At 31.7% G+C, this 21028-nt stretch overlaps 1 protein-coding gene across 6 annotated transcripts in view; it reads left to right on the top strand.

Annotated features, from left to right (window-relative positions):
* Positions 1–19863, top strand: part of LOC126884788 (carboxypeptidase M-like) — a 63986-nt gene extending 44123 nt beyond the window's left edge. For 5 of the 6 annotated variants that reach the window (XM_050651017.1, XM_050651015.1, XM_050651019.1 and 2 more), the window contains 2 exons: positions 14360–14452; positions 19568–19863. In XM_050651017.1, coding sequence (XP_050506974.1) covers positions 14360–14452; positions 19568–19696 — 222 coding nt within the window. In that variant the 3' untranslated portion in view covers positions 19697–19863. Of the gene's footprint in view, positions 1–14359; positions 14453–14508; positions 14629–19567 lie in introns of those variants that run through there. The other variant, XM_050651018.1, reaches the window with a different exon arrangement.
* The last annotated feature ends 1165 nt before the right edge of the window (positions 19864–21028 follow it).

Genomic DNA, 21028 nt, shown 5'->3' with positions numbered 1-21028 from the left:
TTACTCTGTAATACCGATCCCAGCTACTTAAAACTATTGCTTTTTACAATCAGTTCACCATCCAAAGATACCATTTAATTTTATTTGTAGTAACTCCATCTTTAAATGAACATTCCCAAAATTTACTCTGTTTTTGTCCTAATAAGTTTTAAACCTTTTTCGTCCAGAGCTTGCCTCCACTGTTCCAGTTTTTGTTTTAAGTCTCTTTCACTATTTCCTACTAACACGACATCATCAGCATACATTAAGCACCATGGAATGTTACCCTGTAGTTTCGCTGTTATCTGGTCCAAAACTAATGAGAATAAATACGGCCTAAGCACAGAGCCTTGGTGCAATCCTACTTTCACATGAAATTTATCAGTCTCTTCCACACCTGTCCTAACACTAGTCGTTACTCCCTCATACATGTCCCTCACAATCTTTACATATTCACCAGGGACTCCTTTCTTATTGAGTGCCCACCACAGAATCTCTCGAGGAACTCTATCATATGCTTTCTCAAGATCAATGAATACCATATGAGCGTTTGTTTCTTTACTCCTGTATTTTTCCATCAACTGCCTTATAATGAAAATTGCATCTGTTGTTGATCTGCCCTGCATAAAGCCAAATTGATTCTCGGATATTTCGGTCTCTTCACGTATCCGTCTATCAATTACTCCTTCCCATACTTTTATGTTGTGGCTCCGCAGTTTTATAGCCCTGTAGTTTGTACATTGTTGTATATCTCCCTTGTTTTTGTAAACAGGTACCAGTATACTGCTTCTCCGTTCGTCTGGCATTTGTCCAACTTCCATAATTCTATTAAATAGACCTGCTAGCCACCTTGGTCCTGTCTCTCCCAATGCTCTCCATACTTCCTCAGGAATATCATCTGGTCCTACCGCTTTTCCTTTTTTTATTTTTTGAAGCTCTTGAGCCACTTCCTCGTTTGTTATTTTGGTGACCATTGCTGCTACACTGTCTCCGTTGACTCCACAGGCTGTCTGTCAAATTCTTCATTTAATAAGCTGTCAAAGTACTTTCTCCATCTCTTTTTGACATGCTTTCGTGAACTAGTATTTTATTATTTTCATCTCGGATTCATCTAATCTGGTTAAAATCTTTTGCTTTCTTTGCTCTCTGTTTGGCTATTTTATATTTCGTTTCGCCTTCCCTGGTATCAAGTTGATCGTATAGGTTTGAATACGCTTCTGCTTTGGCTTTTGCTACTGCTACTTTCGCTTCCTTTTTCGCCACCATATAGTTTTGAAGATCTGTGTCGAATCTTCAAAACTATATATACTTTTTATATAATTTTCTCTTCTCTTTTATTTTTCCTTGTACTTCGTTTGACCACCACCAAGTCTCTTTATCCTCAAACTTTTTTCCTGACTTTTTCCAAGTATTTCAATAGCAGTCTCTCTAATACTACTGGTCATTTTTCTCCAAATTGAATTAGGGCTTCCTTTCATGTTCCAACATATTTTTTCTACTATTAGGCCTTGGGCCCGCATATACAATTATTATTTATGACCACACCGTTGAAACTTTTTGTACTTGTTATTTTTGTGGAGTCGGACAAATTTTGAGCTTGGCGCATTATGGTAGTGGGGCGTTTGTCTGTCAAGCGGTGACGAAGTTGTCAATTTTATGCAAGAAAAAAATTTATTACCACATTGGTCATTCTATTTTAATCAATGGATTTTATCATATAAACAACGAAAACAATTTTGTCGGACAAAAATATTGGGGCATATGACGCGTCGGACACGCTAAATATGTCAAATTTATGAAAATAATAAATTTATTACCACATGGATAATTTTAACGGTATCTACCATAAAACATTTTTACAATAATGTGGTAACCTTGTCGGACAATTTTCACGGGGCATATGCGCAGTCGGACGCGCCGAAGATGTCAATTTCCTGAAATTTTTTTATTTACAACCATTTTTCCGACAACATTAGTAGGTTATAAGTAATTATATTCTTAATCAAAAAATCAAAGTGTCGGACAAAAATATTGGGGCAACTCGACAGTCGGACAAAAAATTTAATTTTTATTAGTAAAGTATACTTTCAAATTATGCTGGGTTCGTGCATCCCTTATCTTTACAACCATTTTTCCGACAAAAGTAGTAGGTTACAAGTAATTATATTCTTAAACAAAAAATGTAATTGTCTGACAAAAATGTTGGGGCAAACGAACAGAAAACTTAATTCTTTTAGGCTATCGACGAGGAGGTATTATCAAAAAAAAAATTTAAAACAGTGTTTCTCGGTTACTTTTGAATCGATTTAGCTGAAAATTGGTACACACACTAAGTAAAGCATTTAAAAGGGTATGACGTAGATCGGAACCCAAAATTTTCTTAAAAAATTTTCCGACAAGAGGGAAAATTTTAGAAAAATTGTGATCTGATAATTTGTGTATATACTCCTTGAACAACGACAAACATCGTTCTGTATTTTTTCTCGAATTAAAAAAAAAATTTTCAGCACATGTATCAGGTTATAAGTAGTTATATTCCAAATCAAAAAATCTAAGTGCCCGACATAAATAGTGGGGCACATCCAAAGTCGGACAAAAAATTTAATTTTTATTAATAAACTATACTTTTAAATTATTCTGGGTTCGTGCATCCCTTATCTTTACAACCATTTTTCCGACAAAAGTAGTAGGATACAAGTAATTATACTCTTAAACAAAAAATGTAATTGTCTGACAAAAATGTTGGGGCAAACGAACAGGAAACTTAATTCTTTTAGGCTATGGACGAGGAGGTATTATCCAAAAATATTTTAAAACAGTTTTTCTCGGTTATTTTTGAATCGATTTAGCTGAATATTGGTACACACACTAAGTAAAACATTTAAAAGGGTATGACGTAGAGCTGTACCCAAAATTTTTCCAAAAAAATTTCGGACAAGAGGGAAAATTTTAGAAAAATTGTGATCTGATATTTGCGTACATACTCCTTGAACAACGACAAACATCGTTCTGTAGTTTTTTTTTTCAATTAAAAAAAATTTCCGACACAAGTATCAGGTTATAAGTAGTTATATTCTAAATCAAAAAATCTAAGTGTCCGACAAAAATATTGTGTCAAATCCAAAGTCGGACAAAAAATTTAATTTTTATTAATAAACTGTCTTTTAAACAATACTGGGTTCGTGCAACCCTTACCTTTAAAACCATTTTTCCGACAGTATTAGTAGGTTATAAGTAATTATATTCTTAATCAAAAAATCAAAGTGTCGGACAAAAATATTAGGGCAACTCGACAGTCGGACAAAAAATTTAATTTTTATTAGTAAAGTATACTTTCAAATTATGCTGGGTTCGTGCATCCCTTATCTTTACAACCATTTTTCCGACAAAAGTAGTAGGTTACAAGTAATTATATTCTTAAACAAAAAATGTAATTGTCTGACAAAAATGTTGGGGCAAACGAACAGAAAACTTAATTCTTTTAGGCTATCAACGAGGAGGTATTATCAAAAAAAAAAATTTAAACAGTGTTTCTCGGTTACTTTTGAATCGATTTAGCTGAAAATTGGTACACACGCTAAGTAAAGCATTTAAAAGGGTATGACGTAGATCGGAACCCAAAATTTTCTTAAAAAATTTTCCGACAAGAGGGAAAATTTTAGAAAAACTGTGATCTGATCATTTGTGTACATACTCCTTGAACAACGACAAACATCGTTCTGTATTTTTTTCTCGAATTAAAAAAAAAATTTCAGCACATGTATCAGGTTATAAGTTTATAAGTAGTTATATTCCAAATCAAAAAATCTAAGTGTCCGACAAAAATATTGGGGCAAATCCAAAGTCAGACAAAAAATTTAATTTTTATTGATAAACTATACTTTTAAATTATGCTGGGTTCGTGTATCCCTTATTTTTACAACCATTTTTCCGACAAAGTTAGTAAGCTACAAGTAATTATATTCTTAAACAAAAAATTTAATTGTTTGACAAAAATCTTGGGGCAAACGAACAGAAAACTTAATTCTTTTAGGCTATCGACGAGAAAGTAATATCAAAAAATTTTAAAAGAGTTATCTCGGTTATTTTTGAATCGATTTAGCTCAAAATTGGTACACACACTAAGTAAAATATTTAAAAGGGTATGACGTAGAGCTGTACCCAAAATTTTCTTAAAAAATTTTCCGACAAGAGGGAAAATTTTAGAAAAATTGTGATCTGATATTTGCGTACATACTCCTTGAACAACGACAAACATCGTTCTGTAGTTTTTTTTTTCAATTAAAAAAAATTTCCGACACAAGTATCAGGTTATAAGTAGTTATATTCTAAATCAAAAAATCTAAGTGTCCGACAAAAATATTGTGTCAAATCCAAAGTCGGACAAAAAATTTAATTTTTATTAATAAACTGTCTTTTAAACAATACTGGGTTCGTGCAACCCTTACCTTTAAAACCATTTTTCCGACAGTATTAGTAGGTTATAAGTAATTATATTCTTAATCAAAAAATCAAAGTGTCGGACAAAAATATTGGGGCAACTCGACAGTCGGACAAAAAATTTAATTTTTATTAGTAAAGTATACTTTCAAATTATGCTGGGTTCGTGCATCCCTTATCTTTACAACCATTTTCCGACAAAAGTAGTAGGTTACAAGTAATTATATTCTTAAACAAAAAATGTAATTGTCTGACAAAAATGTTGGGCCAAACGAACAGAAAACTTAATTCTTTTAGGCTATCAACGAGGAGGTATTATCAAAAAAAAAATTTAAACAGTGTTTCTCGGTTACTTTTGAATCGATTTAGCTGAAAATTGGTACACACGCTAAGTAAAGCATTTAAAAGGGTATGACGTAGATCGGAACCCAAAATTTTCTTAAAAAATTTTCCGACAAGAGGGAAAATTTTAGAAAAACTGTGATCTGATCATTTGTGTACATACTCCTTGAACAACGACAAACATCGTTCTGTATTTTTTTCTCGAATTAAAAAAAAAATTTCAGCACATGTATCAGGTTATAAGTAGTTATATTCCAAATCAAAAAATCTAAGTGTCCGACAAAAATATTGGGGCAAATCCAAAGTCAGACAAAAAATTTAATTTTTATTGATAAACTATACTTTTAAATTATGCTGGGTTCGTGTATCCCTTATTTTTACAACCATTTTTCCGACAAAGGTAGTAAGCTACAAGTAATTATATTCTTAAACAAAAAATTTAATTGTTTGACAAAAATCTTGGGGCAAACGAACAGAAAACTTAATTCTTTTAGGCTATCGACGAGAAAGTAATATCAAAAAATTTTAAAAGAGTTATCTCGGTTATTTTTGAATCGATTTAGCTCAAAATTGGTACACACACTAAGTAAAATATTTAAAAGGGTATGACGTAGAGCTGTACCCAAAATTTTCTTAAAAAATTTTCCGACAAGAGGGAAAATTTTAGAAAAATTGTGATCTGATATTTGCTTACATACTCCTTGAACAACGACAAACATCGTTCTGTAGTTTTTTTTTAAATTAAAAAAAATTGCCGACACAAGTATCAGGTTATAAGTAGTTATATTCCAAATCAAAAAATCTAAGTGTCCGACAAAAATATTGGGTCAAATCCAAAGTCGGACAAAAAATTTAATTTTTATTAATAAACTGTCTTTTAAACAATACTGGGTTCGTGCAACCCTTACCTTTAAAACCATTTTTCCGACAACATTAGTAGGTTATAAGTAATTATATTCTTAATCAAAAAATCAAAGTGTCGGACAAAAATATTGGGGCAACTCGACAGTCGGACAAAAAATTTAATTTTTATTAGTAAAGTGTACTTTCAAATTATGCTGGGTTCGTGCATCCCTTATCTTTACAACCATTTTTCCGACAAAAGTAGTAGGTTACAAGTAATTATATTCTTAAACAAAAAATGTAATTGTCTGACAAAAATGTTGGGACAAACGAACAGAAAACTTATTTCTTTTAGGCTATCGACGAGGAGGTATTATCAAAAAAAAAAAAAAAATTTAAAACAGTGTTTTTCGGTTACTTTTGAATCGATTTAGCTGAAAATTAGTACACACGCTAAGTAAAGCATTTAAAAGGGTATGACGTAGATCGGAACCCAAAATTTTCTTAAAAAATTTTCCGACAAGAGGGAAAATTTTAGAAAAATTGTGATCTGATAATTTGTGTACATACTCCTTGAACAACGACAAACATCGTTCTGTATTTTTTTCTCGAATTAAAAAAAAATGTCAGCACATGTATCAGGTTATAAGTAGTTATATTCCAAATCAAAAAATCTAAGTGCCCGACATAAATAGTGGGGCACATCCAAAGTCGGACAAAAAATTTAATTTTTATTAATAAACTATACTTTTAAACTATTCTGGGTTCGTGCATCCCTTATCTTTACAACCATTTTTCCGACAAAAGTAGTAGGATACAAGTAATTATACTCTTAAACAAAAAATGTAATTGTCTGACAAAAATGTTGGGGCAAACGAACAGGAAACTTAATTCTTTTAGGCTATGGACGAGGAGGTATTATCCAAAAATATTTTAAAACAGTTTTTCTCGGTTATTTTTGAATCGATTTAGCTGAAAATTGGTACACACACTAAGTAAAACATTTAAAAGGGTATGCCGTAGTGCTGTACCCAAAATTTTCCCAAAAAAATTTCGGACAAGAGGGAAAATTTTAGAAAAATTGTGATCTGATATTTGCGTACATACTCCTTGAACAACGACAAATATCGTTCTGTAGTTTTTTTTCTCGAAATAAAAAAAAAATTCCGACACAAGTATCAGATTATAAGTAGTTATATTCCAAATCAAAAAATCTAAGTGTCCGACAAAAATATTGGGGCAAATCCAAAGTCAGACAAAAAATTTAATTTTTATTGATAAACTATACTTTTAAATTATGCTGGGTTCGTGTATCCCTTATCTTTACAACCATTTTTCCGACAAATGTAGTAAGTTACAAGTAATTATATTCTTAAACAAAAAATGTAATTGGTTGACAAAAATCTTGGGGCAAACGAACAGAAAACTTACTAACTTACTACTTTGTAACTTACTACTTTGTCGGAAAAATGGTTGTAAATATAAGCGATGCACGAACCCAGCATGATTTAAAATTATAGTTTATTAAATGTAGTAATGAAACACAGACTTACTCACAATCATTTATTATAGTTATTACTATTTATTATAGTTTATTAATAAACATTAAATTTTTTATCCGACTTTGGATTTGCCCCAATATTTTTGTCGGACACTTAGATTTTTTGATTTGGAATATAACTACTTATAACCTGATACTTGTGTCGGAAATTTTTTTTTTCAAGAAAAAAAACTACAGAACGATGTTTGTCGTTGTTCAAGGAGTATGTAAGCAAATATCAGATCACAATTTTTCTAAAATTTTCCCTCTTGTCGGAAAATTTTTTAAGAAAATTTTGGGTACTGCTCTACGTCATACCCTTTTAAATGTTTTACTTAATGTGTGTACCAATTTTGAGCTAAATCGATTCAAAAATAACCGAGAAAACTCTTTTAAAATTTTTTGATATTACTTTCTCGTCGATAGCCTAAAAGAATTAAGTTTTCTGTTCGTTTGCCCCAAGATTTTTGTCAAACAATTACATTTTTTGTTTAAGAATATAATTACTTGTAACTTACTACCTTTGTCGGAAAAATGGTTGTAAAGATAAGGGATACACGAACCCAGCACAATTTAAAAGTATGGTTTATCAATAAAAATTAAATTTTTTGTCCGACTTTGGATTTGCCCCAATATTTTTGTCGGACACTTAGGTTTTTTGATTTGGAATATAACTACTTATAACCTGATACTTGTGTCGGAAATTTTTTTTTATTTCGAGAAAAAAAACTACAGAACGATATTTGTCGTTGTTCAAGGAGTATGTACGCAAATATCAGATCACAATTTTTCTAAAATTTTCCCTCTTGTCCGAAATTTTTTTGGGAAAATTTTGGGTACAACTCTACGTCATACCCTTTTAAATGTTTTACTTAATGTGTGTACCAATTTTGAGCTAAATCGATTCAAAAATAACCGAGAAAACTCTTTTAAAATTTTTTGATATTACTTTCTCGTCGATAGCCTAAAAGAATTAAGTTTTCTGTTCGTTTGCCCCAAGATTTTTGTCAAACAATTACATTTTTTGTTTAAGAATATAATTACTTGTAACTTACTACCTTTGTCGGAAAAATGGTTGTAAAGATAAGGGATACACGAACCCAGCATAATTTAAAAGTATGGTTTATCAATAAAAATTAAATTTTTTGTCCGACTTTGGATTTGCCCCAATATTTTTGTCGGACACTTAGATTTTTTGATTTGGAATATAACTACTTATAACCTGATACTTGTGTCGGAAAATTTTTTTTATTTCGAGAAAAAAAACTACAGAACGATATTTGTCGTTGTTCAAGGAGTATGTACGCAAATATCAGATCACAATTTTTCTAAAATTTTCCCTCTTGTCCGAAATTTTTTTGGGAAAATTTTGGGTACAACTCTACGTCATACCCTTTTAAATGTTTTACTTAGTGTGTGTACCAATTTTCAGCTAAATCGATTCAAAAATAACCGAGAAAAACTGTTTTAAAATGTTTTTGGATAATACCTCCTCGTCCATAGCCTAAAAGAATTAAGTTTCCTGTTCGTTTGCCCCAACATTTTTGTCAGACAATTAAATTTTTTGTTTAAGAGTATAATTACTTGTATCCTACTACTTTTGTCGGAAAAATGGTTGTAAAGATAAGGGATGCACGAACCCAGAATAGTTTAAAAGTATATTAATAAAAATTAAATTTTTTGTCCGACTTTGGATGTGCCCCACTATTTAGGTCGGGCACTTACATTTTTTGATTTGGAATATAACTACTTATAACCTGATACATGTGCTGAAAATTTTTTTTAATTCGAGAAAAAAATACAGAACGATGTTTGTCGTTGTTCAAGGAGTATGTACAAAAATTATCAGATCACAATTTTTCTAAAATTTTCCTTCTTGTCGGAAAATTTTTTAAGAAAATTTTGGGTTCCGATCTACGTCATACCCTTTTAAATGCTTTACTTAGCGTGTGTACCAATTTTCAGCTAAATCGATTCAAAAGTAACCGAGAAACACTGTTTTAATTTTTTTTTTTTTGATAATACCTCCTCGTCGATAGCCTAAAAGAATTAAGTTTTCTGTTCGTTTGCCCCAACATTTTTGTCAGACAATTACATTTTTTGTTTAAGAATATAATTACTTGTAACCTACTACATTTGTCGGAAAAATGGTTGTAAAGATAAGGGATGCACGAACCCAGCATAATTTGAAAGTATACTTTACTAATAAAAATTAAATTTTTTGTCCGACTGTCGAGTTGCCCCAATATTTTTGTCCGACACTTTGATTTTTTTATTAAGAATATAATTACTTATAACCTACTAATGTTGTCGGAAAAATGGTTTTAAAGGTAAGGGTTGCACGAACCCAGTATTTTTTAAAAGACAGTTTATTAATAAAAATTAAATTTTTTGTCCGACTTTGGATTTGACCCAATATTTTTGTCGGACACTTAGATTTTTTGATTTAGAATATAACTGCTTATAACCTGATACTTGTGTCGGAAATTTTTTTTAATTGGAAAAAAAAACTACAGAACTATGTTTGTCGTTGTTCAAGGAGTATGTAAGCAAATATCAGATCACAATTTTGCAAAAAATTATATTGCCTCGCAGACTTAAAATGCGTTTATCTCGAAAACGGTTGAGTTTAACGAGATGAATATAGTAACCTTTTTTAAGTATAAATGTTAAGAGAATAAAAGTGTTGATTCAAAAGGTATGTAGAGTGAGAAATAAAACAATTGATCCTATTAAATGAGCGCTGAAAGGCGTATGTGGCGCCCTCTGGATAAGATATCATTTTTGGTGGTAAATTTAGATTTATTGTCCCGAAAAACCCCTGCTTACCGAATTTCGTGTTATTATCCCATGCCTGTTAGGAAATATTCAAAAATAAATAAAATAAAAGTTTAACTTTATCACCTTGTATTTCGGTTATTATCAACTTTCATACTAAGGTAAGTTAGCTTATATCGACCTATTTTAACCTCAGGAATCTAAGGTTAAGCTATGACCCATTCTTTACCAAACACCCTGTATATGTACACTCTGGACCAAAATTAATCAACCACCTTAAAAATGGGTTATTTTTGATGGTTTGTATTTTATAAACCTCTTGTCCGATTTAAGTGATTTTTTCGTAACATTAGCGCCTTATTCTTTAGCAATATCCCTGTAGTAATATTGTCGGTACACACATAATTTTTATTGCAAAGCTAGTGTATGAATCAAACTGTGTTTTTTCTCAAAGTTCGCATCACCCCGTGGAATATTCTAGCATCTATAAAATACTAAAATTAAAACCTAACTATAGCCTCATTCCTTCTCAACATTCAGTTTTTTCATTCATTAGTTTATGTTGGATAATAAAAAAGTTAAGGACTTTAAAAACTAGCCATGCTTTTCATAGACAAAGTGTGTTTTTAAAGAAGTATGGCAATAAGGAGTAATTGTGCATGACAAAATAAAGTCAGTTTGCTTTACGAGAAAAACGTATGTCCACAAATTCATCGTTTCCGAGATAGGGGGTGTTGAAGTTTTTCTGACAAACTGACGATTTATTTATTGCTTTAAAACCAGTTGAGATATGCAAATGAAATTGGGTGGGTTTTAAGAGGTAGTTATTGCACATTTTTTAACTACAGTTAAGAATTTAATATTCACCATTGGCGCGCATACGGGTAATATGAGCCGAAAAATACGTAATTTAATATGAGGTCAAAAATGTATAAAAATTAATTTTTTTTAAATTGTACCAAAACGCCCCATTATTTTTGTCTGACAAGTGGGTCCAATATGCATTACACATGTAAAAAAATAGTACAAAATAAAAATAACATCTGTGGTAATAAATAAAAAATTTTCAGGAAATTGACATCTTCGGCGCGTCCGACTGCGCATATGCCCCGTGAAAATTGTCCGACAAGGTTACCACATTATTGTAAAAAGGTTTTATGGTAGATACCGTTAAAATTATCCATCTGGTAATAAATTTATTATTTTCATAAATTTTAAGTTATTTTTTGGGTGTAATTACAATGCATATTTAAAATGCGTTTATCTCGAAAACGGTTGAGTTTAGGAAGATGAAAGAAGTATACCTTTTTTAAGTAAAACTTATAGGAAAATAAAAATTTTAATGTCAAAATTATACAGAGTGAGGGATAAAAAAAATTGAACGTAATAAATGAGTGCTGAAAGGCATATGTGGCGCCCTCTGGGCAATGCATAATTTTTGGTAAGGAATTTAGATTTCTCGACTCAAGAAACCCCCAGATATAAAATTTCACGTTGTTATCTCATACCTATCAGGAAATATTCAATAATAAATAAAAAAAAAGTTTGATTTTGACACCCTGTATCTCGGCTATTATAAACTTTGTACTAAGGTAAGTTAGCTTAAATCGGCCTATTTTAACCTCAGGAATCTGAGGTTAAGCTATGGCCCATTCTTTACCAAACACCCTGTATGCATAAAAATTACTTTTTCTTTTAATTGTACCAAAACGCCCCATTATTTTTGTCCGACAAGTGATCCAATATGCGTTACACATGTAAAAGAACAGTACAAAATAAAAATGACATCTGTGGTAATAAATAAAAAATTTTCAGGAAATTGACATATTCGGCGCGTCCGACTGCGCATGTGCCCCGTGAAAATTGTCCGACAAGGTTACCACATTATTGTAAAAAGGTTTTATGATAGATACCGTTAAAATTATCGATGTGGTAATAAATTTATTATTTTCATAAATTTGACATATTTAGCGTGTCCGACGCGTCATATGCCCCAATATTTTTGTCCGACAAAATTGTTTTCGTTGTTTATATGATAAAATCCATTGATTAAAATAGAATGACCAATGTGGTAATAAATTTTTTTCTTGCATAAAATTGACAACTTCGTCACCGCTTGACAGACAAACGCCCCACTACCATAATGCGCCAAGCTCAAAATTTGTCCGACTTCACCCAAATAACAAGTACAAAAAGTTTCAACGGTGTGGTCATAAATAATAATTGTATATGCGGGCCCAAGGCCTATATTCTTCTCCTGAATAGAGCTTCTTTCTCATCTTTTAGCAGCAGCATTTTGATTTTTTGTGGTCCTCTCCGATATTTTTGTTTAGTTTCGCTTTTTACTTCGATGTCCAGAACAAGCAGCTGGCCCAGATATATAGTACCTAATGTAATAGTACCTAAAGATATAGCTGTGCAAGTCGTCCAAATTCCAGTAAAATGTAAATATATGGTTTTACAAACAAAAATTAATCAAATCTTGAATGGGTACTATCTTACTTCATTCAAAAATTAATCATTTAAAACATTAATTGCAAATTATTTTTAAAAAATGTGTATCTTTGTGTAGTAGGTATTCTTTGACATACATCTCTTCTTCTTCGTAGTTCAGGTAACTCTAATAAATCTGTGACCTCAACGAAAGCTAATAGTTTACTTATTGGTAGTTTTAGAATCTAGAAGAAACAGGTAGTCTTGGCTTTCGAATAAATGAAGAGCAGACGAAATACATGGTCGTAGCCAAAAATCTAAGACCAAGAGTTAGGCAGAACATTACTATTAATGACCACAACTTCGAAGTAGTAAAATAGTTTAAATATCTGGGAGTGGTAATCACAGATGACAACCACACAGAAAAAGAGGTCTCAGCAAGGATAGCTGCGTGGAATATAGCATTATTTTGCCCGTCATCATTATTAAGATCTAAGCTAGTAAAAAGAAAATCTAAATTAAAACTGTACATGTCAATTATTTGCCTAGTTGTTCTATATGGAAGTGAAACATGGACTCTACATCTATCTGCGGGAAATAAATAAGCTGTTGGTATTTGAACGAAAGGTTCTCAGAATGATATTTTGGCCCTCAAAGAAATGAATTGGTAGGATATTGGAGAAGGCGCCTATCTCTTCCCGTTCAATCCTCAGTTAACCAGTGAATTCCTGCCTTTTATCACTTAGCATATTGCAATGGCCTATGATGTGTAGGTACCTATGGCAGTCTCTCCATTTCGCATTTTCTACATCGTATGGTATTATAAGGGATGAAACTACCCTGGTGATGGGGTTGATTAACAGGAACGTAATATATGTACTGATAACTACTTTATTTTGGTGAACTAATACCATATAAATGTATTCAGTTGATAGGTGATTACATAATTCTGCTCTAACGGGAGCAAACCCCCAAACCTAACTAACTAACTCGACTGACCCACTAATAACTCAAATCTCAACGTGTTCCCATATTTATCAAATACTTCGTTATGTAAATATGTTTGTATATATTTTCTTTACCTACTGTGTCAAATGAATAATCAACCTTGTTTATGTAAGCAAAACGTGCACTTTAACTAAGGTGTTCCACTTATGCAATTATAACAAATATGCATGATGTTTATTGTTTTATAAATAAATATCTAACGAATACTTTATGGATTGTTAAATGATCTTAATAATGAGATAAATCCCATTATAATCGGTCGTTTTTACCAAAAATATTCATGGCTGGTATTTGGAAGCTTTACTCTATTAAATTAAAAATGTATACCATTTTTATTCAGTTGCAATGCGAAGCCAAAACAGTCTTAATTTTTACTTAATTCAGAGAGTGCAACCAGCACTCTTATCGACGATTTCGCCACGATATTTTTAAATATTTTTATTAAGATGAAAACTTTAACTCTTATTTAGCAGATGCCGCTAGGTCCCTACTACCATCACGTCAGTTGCAATGCGGGGACTAATAGAGTCGAACACTTCAACTTAGGGCAGAGATAGCAACCTATGCATTCTCTGAGGAGCCACTAAAAAGTGGCGAAATCTTCGATAAGACTGCTGATTGCGCTCTCTGAACTAAGTAAATATTGTGACTGTTTCGGCTTCACATTGCAACTGAATAAAAATGGTATACATTTTTATTTTATATTAGTATTACTCCTTTGAGTAACATAGGTCCATTTTCCGTTGGAATTTATCACGCTGAACAGACGGGGTCGTGAATTGCAAATTTTAGAATTCTCTATTGTCTTCTCCACTTCAGCATCCATCTGGCTTGCAATTTTTAGAAGCCATGGAGGTGTTACCAGAAAAATGGTCCAATAAGTTTTCAATTAAATATCTTTTAAAAATATTTTTATTAGCATGAAATCTTTGATCTTTACTCTATTATTTTGTACACAAAAAAAATTAAACCATAAAATTGCTTTAATTGTTACAGGTTTACGCTGACGGCTACATTCCCAAAGAAGTAGAATTTATGGTAGTTGAACAACATCCAACTTTGTTAAACGTAACTTTACATGGTGCTAAGGTAAATTATTCCTTATAATTTTGGTGGAGGTGTACATACTTCTGTATATATTTCAGCCATGGCAATATTTTGCCCCTCCTGTGACATCTCCTCCAAAAACAATTATTTCTAACGACAACGCTAACATTCCAAAGCGACCCAGGGACACTATACAGTTTCCTGCAGATTAATTATAAGATGTAAGTGATTAGACATTAACCAATAACCAAAATGTACATACACTAGTGGCCAAAATTCTGGAATCTTTACAAAAATTATTGTTTTTCCAGCAATACTCATCTCATAATCGTGATTTATGTAGTTTACCAATACCATTACATTTGTATTTTATTGTTGTTGTATATTTATGCTGCGATGCTGAGCCTTCTTGTACTTTTTGTGGTGTTGAATGGTGGACCTTGAAAAAAAATATGTGCAGAAACTTGGAAGCATTTGAATTTTCGTTATATCCAAGAATCCTTAAGATCCCATGGACTGACCCAGTCACACTCACAAACGGGGAGGTCATCAGAGGAATAAAAAACCAAGATTTATTGACCACCATTATATCTCGAAAATTACAATACTTTGGGCACCTTATGCGAGATGAATCCAGATATGCCATCCTACAAGTCATCCTGCAACGAAAAATATTTGGAAAGCGAGGTCCAGGAAGAATAAGAATACCCTGGAAGCTAACCTAACCTCAGAACCTGGTTCAACACAACGGGAACGCTGCTTTTTCTCAACACAACTCTACCTTATCGGCAAAGTCTACGAGAAGTACACGGTAAATTGAAGGTGTAATTACAAAAAAAAGAATTATGTATGTCTTTGTACTCAATGTTGTTCTGAAGCTATTTCCTTGTGGCATTTTTATGATTAATTATTTATATGGGAAATAAGCCACAATTAAAATGAAAAAAATAATTTTATTAACGTTTCGACGCCCAAATCGGGTGCCGTTGTCAAAATACAAAATATTACTAAAATAAACTAAAGTGTTGTTGCTAAGCAAAAAAATTCTTCTAATAATTTATTTAATCTCACTCATTTATATTGGCAATTCAGACATATATTATACATTTTAAAGTAGAAGACTTTAAAATGATATTGACAATATTTATGAGTTGCGTTCCTGGGACGACTTACTGAAAGATAGTTCATTCGATTACATGAAATTAACCCCAACTCAAGAATATCCGTCATAAAAAATTATAGCATGTGATATGTCTTTAAAAAGACAACCAAATGCAACGACAGTATTTATTTACTATGAAGTCTCTAACGCGAGAATTTTACTGTCGTTGCATTTGGTTGTCTTTTTAAAGACATATCACATGCTATAATTTTTTATGACGGATATTCTTGAGTTGGGGTTAATTTCATGTAATCGAATGAACTATCTTTCAGTAAGTCGTCCCAGGAACGCAACTCATAAATATTGTCAATATCATTTTAAAGTCTTCTACTTTAAAATGTATAATATATGTCTGAATTGCCAATATAAATGAGTGAGATTAAATAAATTATTAGAAGAATTTTTTTGCTTAGCAACAACACTTTAGTTTATTTTAGTAATATTTTGTATTTTGACAACGGCACCCGATTTGGGCGTCGAAACGTTAATAAAATTATTTTTTTCATCTTAATTGTGGTTTATTTCCCATATAAATAATTAATCTTTGTACTCACTTTATAATACCTACTCAAAAAATTACAGGATCTGGATTTCAATGCATATTTTTTTTATAATTCTCGTATCAAAGTTAAGCGTGAATTTAGTCGTATTGATGACAAAATTGAGAAAAAGCTGCCGACCCCAACACAACAGATGTGCAGCTTTTCCGCGCTCTGCAGATAAGATAAAGATTGCCACGATGATTGTCAACATTCATCGCTGATACGGACATCAAGAAAAAAAGAACCTTTACAATTTTTAGCTTTCAAGCAAAAGCATCAATATATTTTAATAGTTAAAGCATGCTACACATTATTTCGAGACTAATAAAACTTTTGAGTAACAACCTAATTATAACGTATGTCCTAAAATTTTTGGCATAAAATGCGTTGGCTTTAATTTTAACAAAAACAAAATAATGTTATATTAGTCCAGGGCCCATCTGTTTTGAGATGGACGTTGAGAGGTGACTCAAATTTTTTTGCAGAAATTGCTTGAAAATAACTCAAATAATAATTATTGAGTTATCCTCCCTCTCAGAAAGGTCCGGAACATTGTTTAAAGAATCAAAATGTCAAAAAATGAAGGAAAAATTCGATTTTCTCTTCGTTTTTTGATTATAACTTTAAAAGTATTCATTTTTGAGAAAAGATGTACTAACATAAAAGTTGCGTAATTAAATTTCATACAATATATAATTGGTTAATAATTTAAAAAATAGTCACCCTTGTTGCAAAATAGCAATAATTGCGAAAAAACCATACAAAAACAAGTATTTGCATTTTACGTTTTTCAACCATTTTTGCTACACTTAGGACCTTCATATTTCACCCAAAAAACTTTATGATACAGTTAAATAATACTGTAAATTTCATTAAGATCGGTTTAAAAGATTTTGCAAAATAAATTTTGCAATCCAGCTTTCGCAAAAAAAAATCATTATCGATTAACTACCACAGCGTCAGGATTTTTTTTAAATTAACATTAATTATTGGTGCTAGGCGCTGGACAGCGGTGTTTGATTCACACAAGTTGATTTCCACCAAAATTTCTTCCAATCTTTATCTAATATATTATTTTCTTACTCTATATTTTGTTGCATTTTAATATTTTAATTCCACAAAAATCAAACTAATTTTATTATTGTTTGTGAAATATTGTTTAAACGATTGCATATGTTTAAAAATAATAAACTTTTATTCTCTAAATTAAAATAAATGAACAAAGAAAGTTTTTGCTAAAAAAAGTGTTATTTCAAAGGATAGAGTATGTGTTTTTATTTGTATGTGTTTAAAATGTATCAATCATTATCAAAGGTCATTGGAATGCCCAATCAGAGCAAACTATCCGCTGTCCTGCGCGCAGCACCAATAATTATTGTTTATTTAAAAAAATTCCTGACGCCGTGGTACTTAATAGATTTTAATTTTGAAAATTGCAAATGAAAGGTACAGTGCACTTCTATAAGCAAAAATAAATTCAACTCGCTCTCTGCTTTATTTTCAGTCCTGTAACATTTTGAAAAAATAATTTTTTTTGCGAAAGCTGGATTGCAAAATTTATTTTGCAAAATCTATTGAACCGATCTTAATGAAATTTACAATATTGTTTAACTGTATCATAAAGTTTTTCTGGGTGAAATATGAAGGTCCTAAGTGTAGCATAAATGGATAAAAAACGTAAAATGCGAATACTAGTTTTTGTATTATTTTTTCGCAATTATTGCTATTTTGCAATAAGGGTGACTATTTTTTAAATTTTTAACCAATTCTATATTGTAGGAAATTTAATTACGCAACTTTTATGTCAATATAACTTTTCTCGAAAATGAATACTTTTAAAGGTATAATCAAAAAATGAAGAAAAAAATCGAATTTTTTCTTCATTTTTTGACATTTTGATTATTTAAACATTGTTCCGGACCTTTTTGAGAGGGAGGATAACTCAAATATTATTATTTGAGTTATTTTCAAGCCATTTCTGCAAAAAAATTTGAGTCACCTCTCAACGTCCAAATGTACTAATATTTTTACAGATGCGCCCTGGTCTATATTGCATTTGGAAACAAAAGCTTGGTTACATTTTCTACTGTCAGTTAAGATTTATTTTTTTTTATTTTTATGTAGCTAATGCCTCGACAACTAATGGCCATTGGCATGGTAGGTACGGTGAATTTTTGCAGTCAGGTACCTAGTGTCATGTGTAGTGTGTTTGTTGAATAAGTGTCCTGTTACTTTGCAAAGTCGACGTCATTGTCTTTGCAAAGAGACCCTAATTTTATCCGAACGTCTGCGGTCCCTCCGGTTAGTACCGATCCCACAAGGACAGAAACTATTTTCATTCATTAATTTATAATAAACGAAAAATTTCTGACCCTGGTGAGATTCTAACTCACGACCATTCGGACCTTTCGATCCAAATGTAGGCGCTCTTACCACTGAGCCACAGAGGGGGCTAAAGGTTTATTTATTTTGAAGTTTTTGCTTTAAGATGTAGAATAAACATTACAAATAAAAAAAATATATTTACAACCTGGTTGGCGGGCACTCAAAGCTAAAATCTGTCGAATATTTCAGAATGAGAACAATTCACGCAAAACCATTTATAGAACAATAACGGAGTGCAAGCAGTGAATACCATGGCTGAATCTACCAAAATGTGGAAAACCACGTGCATTTAGTGCACAGAAGTCAGAGAGATTGGTGAGAAGAGCAAGAAATCAGCTTGGAATGGAAACTAGAAGATTGGCTCGTCAATACAGATCTTCTAACAGTATCATATCGTTGGAATTGAGGAGGAATGGTCTTAAATATCGAAAGAGACGTAAGTGCCTCAAATACTCTTAGGCGCAACTCCTTCAGACCTAGCAGCATACTATTAGGTACTGAAGAGATACCCAAAACTGGCTTCTAAAACACCCAATACTATTTGTTCCCAAAAAACGATAAACATCCAAACTTGTCGCAGGCTTGCCCAATGGAGGATTTTTGGTCTTTACTGTTTAGGAAAGTTTATAATGGAGATTGGAAAGCCCAATATGAAGCACAATTAAGACGGCGAATTTACAACAACTAAAAGAAATTGATCCAAAGTCAGCCTAGGACCTCATGACATTCGTAGAAATCTGCGTCTAGTAGAGAAGAATGAACCACTTCACATAATTTGATAGTATAGTTTAGTTAAGCATTGAGCTGTAATTTATGATTACTAGTTAGTTTTTAAATAAATTTTTTCATTAACAAAAAAATTCGATAAATATTTTGTGCCAAAACTTTTAGGACTGTTAGTTTTTCTATATCATTTTCTATTTTTCCTTTGATGGTTTTCTAAAAAATTATCTGTAGACAAAATAACACTGAATGTGAATTCCAAAATGGTTATTGCACTCTTATTACTTTAGCACGCATTATTTTTATAATCAATTGCTTTAAACAATATACTTTGATTATTTTTAGAGGAAAGAAGGCCACTACCAACCCTCCCCTCCATTACATAGGCCAGTGTTTCAACCCCAAGCAGAAGAATCTGGCATTCTAACCTCAATCTCCCACGGATTCACAAATTTAGTAAATTACTTCGGATAGTAATAATCGTACTGCAATAAAATATAACATAGAAAGATTAATAGAAATAGGTGGTGTACAAAATCACCTACTTTTTAGATATCTTTAAAAGTAGGTTAAGTTAATTTATTTATTGTTTTTTATTTATATGCACTGTTTTCAAAGTTAATACACGTTGTTACATGTGATATTTTTATTTGATACCTTCCTTATACACCGTTTTTAGGCATCAACGTCCTTCCGGTAGGGATCTATGGGGGAGTATCACTAAGCCGCAAGCCCTTTCCTTGCCCTACTGCTCCCCCATAAGCCGATCAGATACCAGCTTATACCAGACTAGCCGTATATTCTTAGAATTGTATACTACGGCCTTTTTATTTTTCTGTTCAACGGGCTATGGGCTCGAACTCTCCACTAGATTTGTCTATCGAGCGCCTCACACCGTTTGGCTATCTGAAAGACTATTTTTTGAGCGATATTTTGTACGAGCCGAAAATTTTCAAAAACGTGGATTAATATTTCTGGCGAAAATTCCAACGCGAGTAATACTGGTTGCATAAATGAAAGTGACGACGCTTTTAGAACATACAGAAAACGAATATGACATCAACATAAATCTCCCACATCACTGACATAAATGAAGGAAAACTCAAGTTATAGGGCTTTTCATTCACAGTCATTTGTTTCGAGCTCCTGTCATGTGTTGTATAATTCGTGTATATTAATAACGAGCGATCCACAATTATTGGGATCAAAGCTAGCCGTGCAAAAAATTACGTATGTCTTGTTTTAATCTAAATTTATATCATTGGTTTATCAATTAATTTTGATTAACATTATAAAACATAAAAAATCAGTCAAAGCCTAACACATAACTCTAATAAGAAATAAAAAGAATTAACAAAATTATAAGTAACAATAATAAATAAAATCAAACAAACTACATAACCTAACTTTTCTTGTTAAGTTGACGTACACTGCAAATTTGATGTAAACTGGAAAGTATATCTGAATTAAGAATAGACATGCACTGTATAGCTATATCTGTCGTTCAAAGCCACCTATGGTGACAATAATTTTGGATCACACGTTATTATACCCGGATTATACAACATTTGACAGAAGCTCGAGACAAATGGCAATCGATGAAAAGCCCTATTTGAGATTCGCACATGACGGAAATTATATTATAATAATAATGGAAAAATTATTTTTCACGCTTCATTGGAGGTCAGACTAAAGGTTATCATAAACAAGATGCAAATATTGACTAATCTGGTGCTAAATCCTATAGGTCTGGATCCCTCGTATGAAAAAAAAGTTGATTAATAGCAAGCTGAAAATTTGTTAATA

The sequence above is a fragment of the Diabrotica virgifera genome, chromosome 5 (genome assembly GCF_917563875.1).
Source record: "Diabrotica virgifera virgifera chromosome 5, PGI_DIABVI_V3a".
Taxonomy (NCBI): Eukaryota; Metazoa; Arthropoda; class Insecta; order Coleoptera; family Chrysomelidae; genus Diabrotica; species Diabrotica virgifera.
The sequence above is the reverse complement of the archived record's forward strand: the minus strand, read 5'-3'. Positions and strand labels throughout refer to the sequence as shown.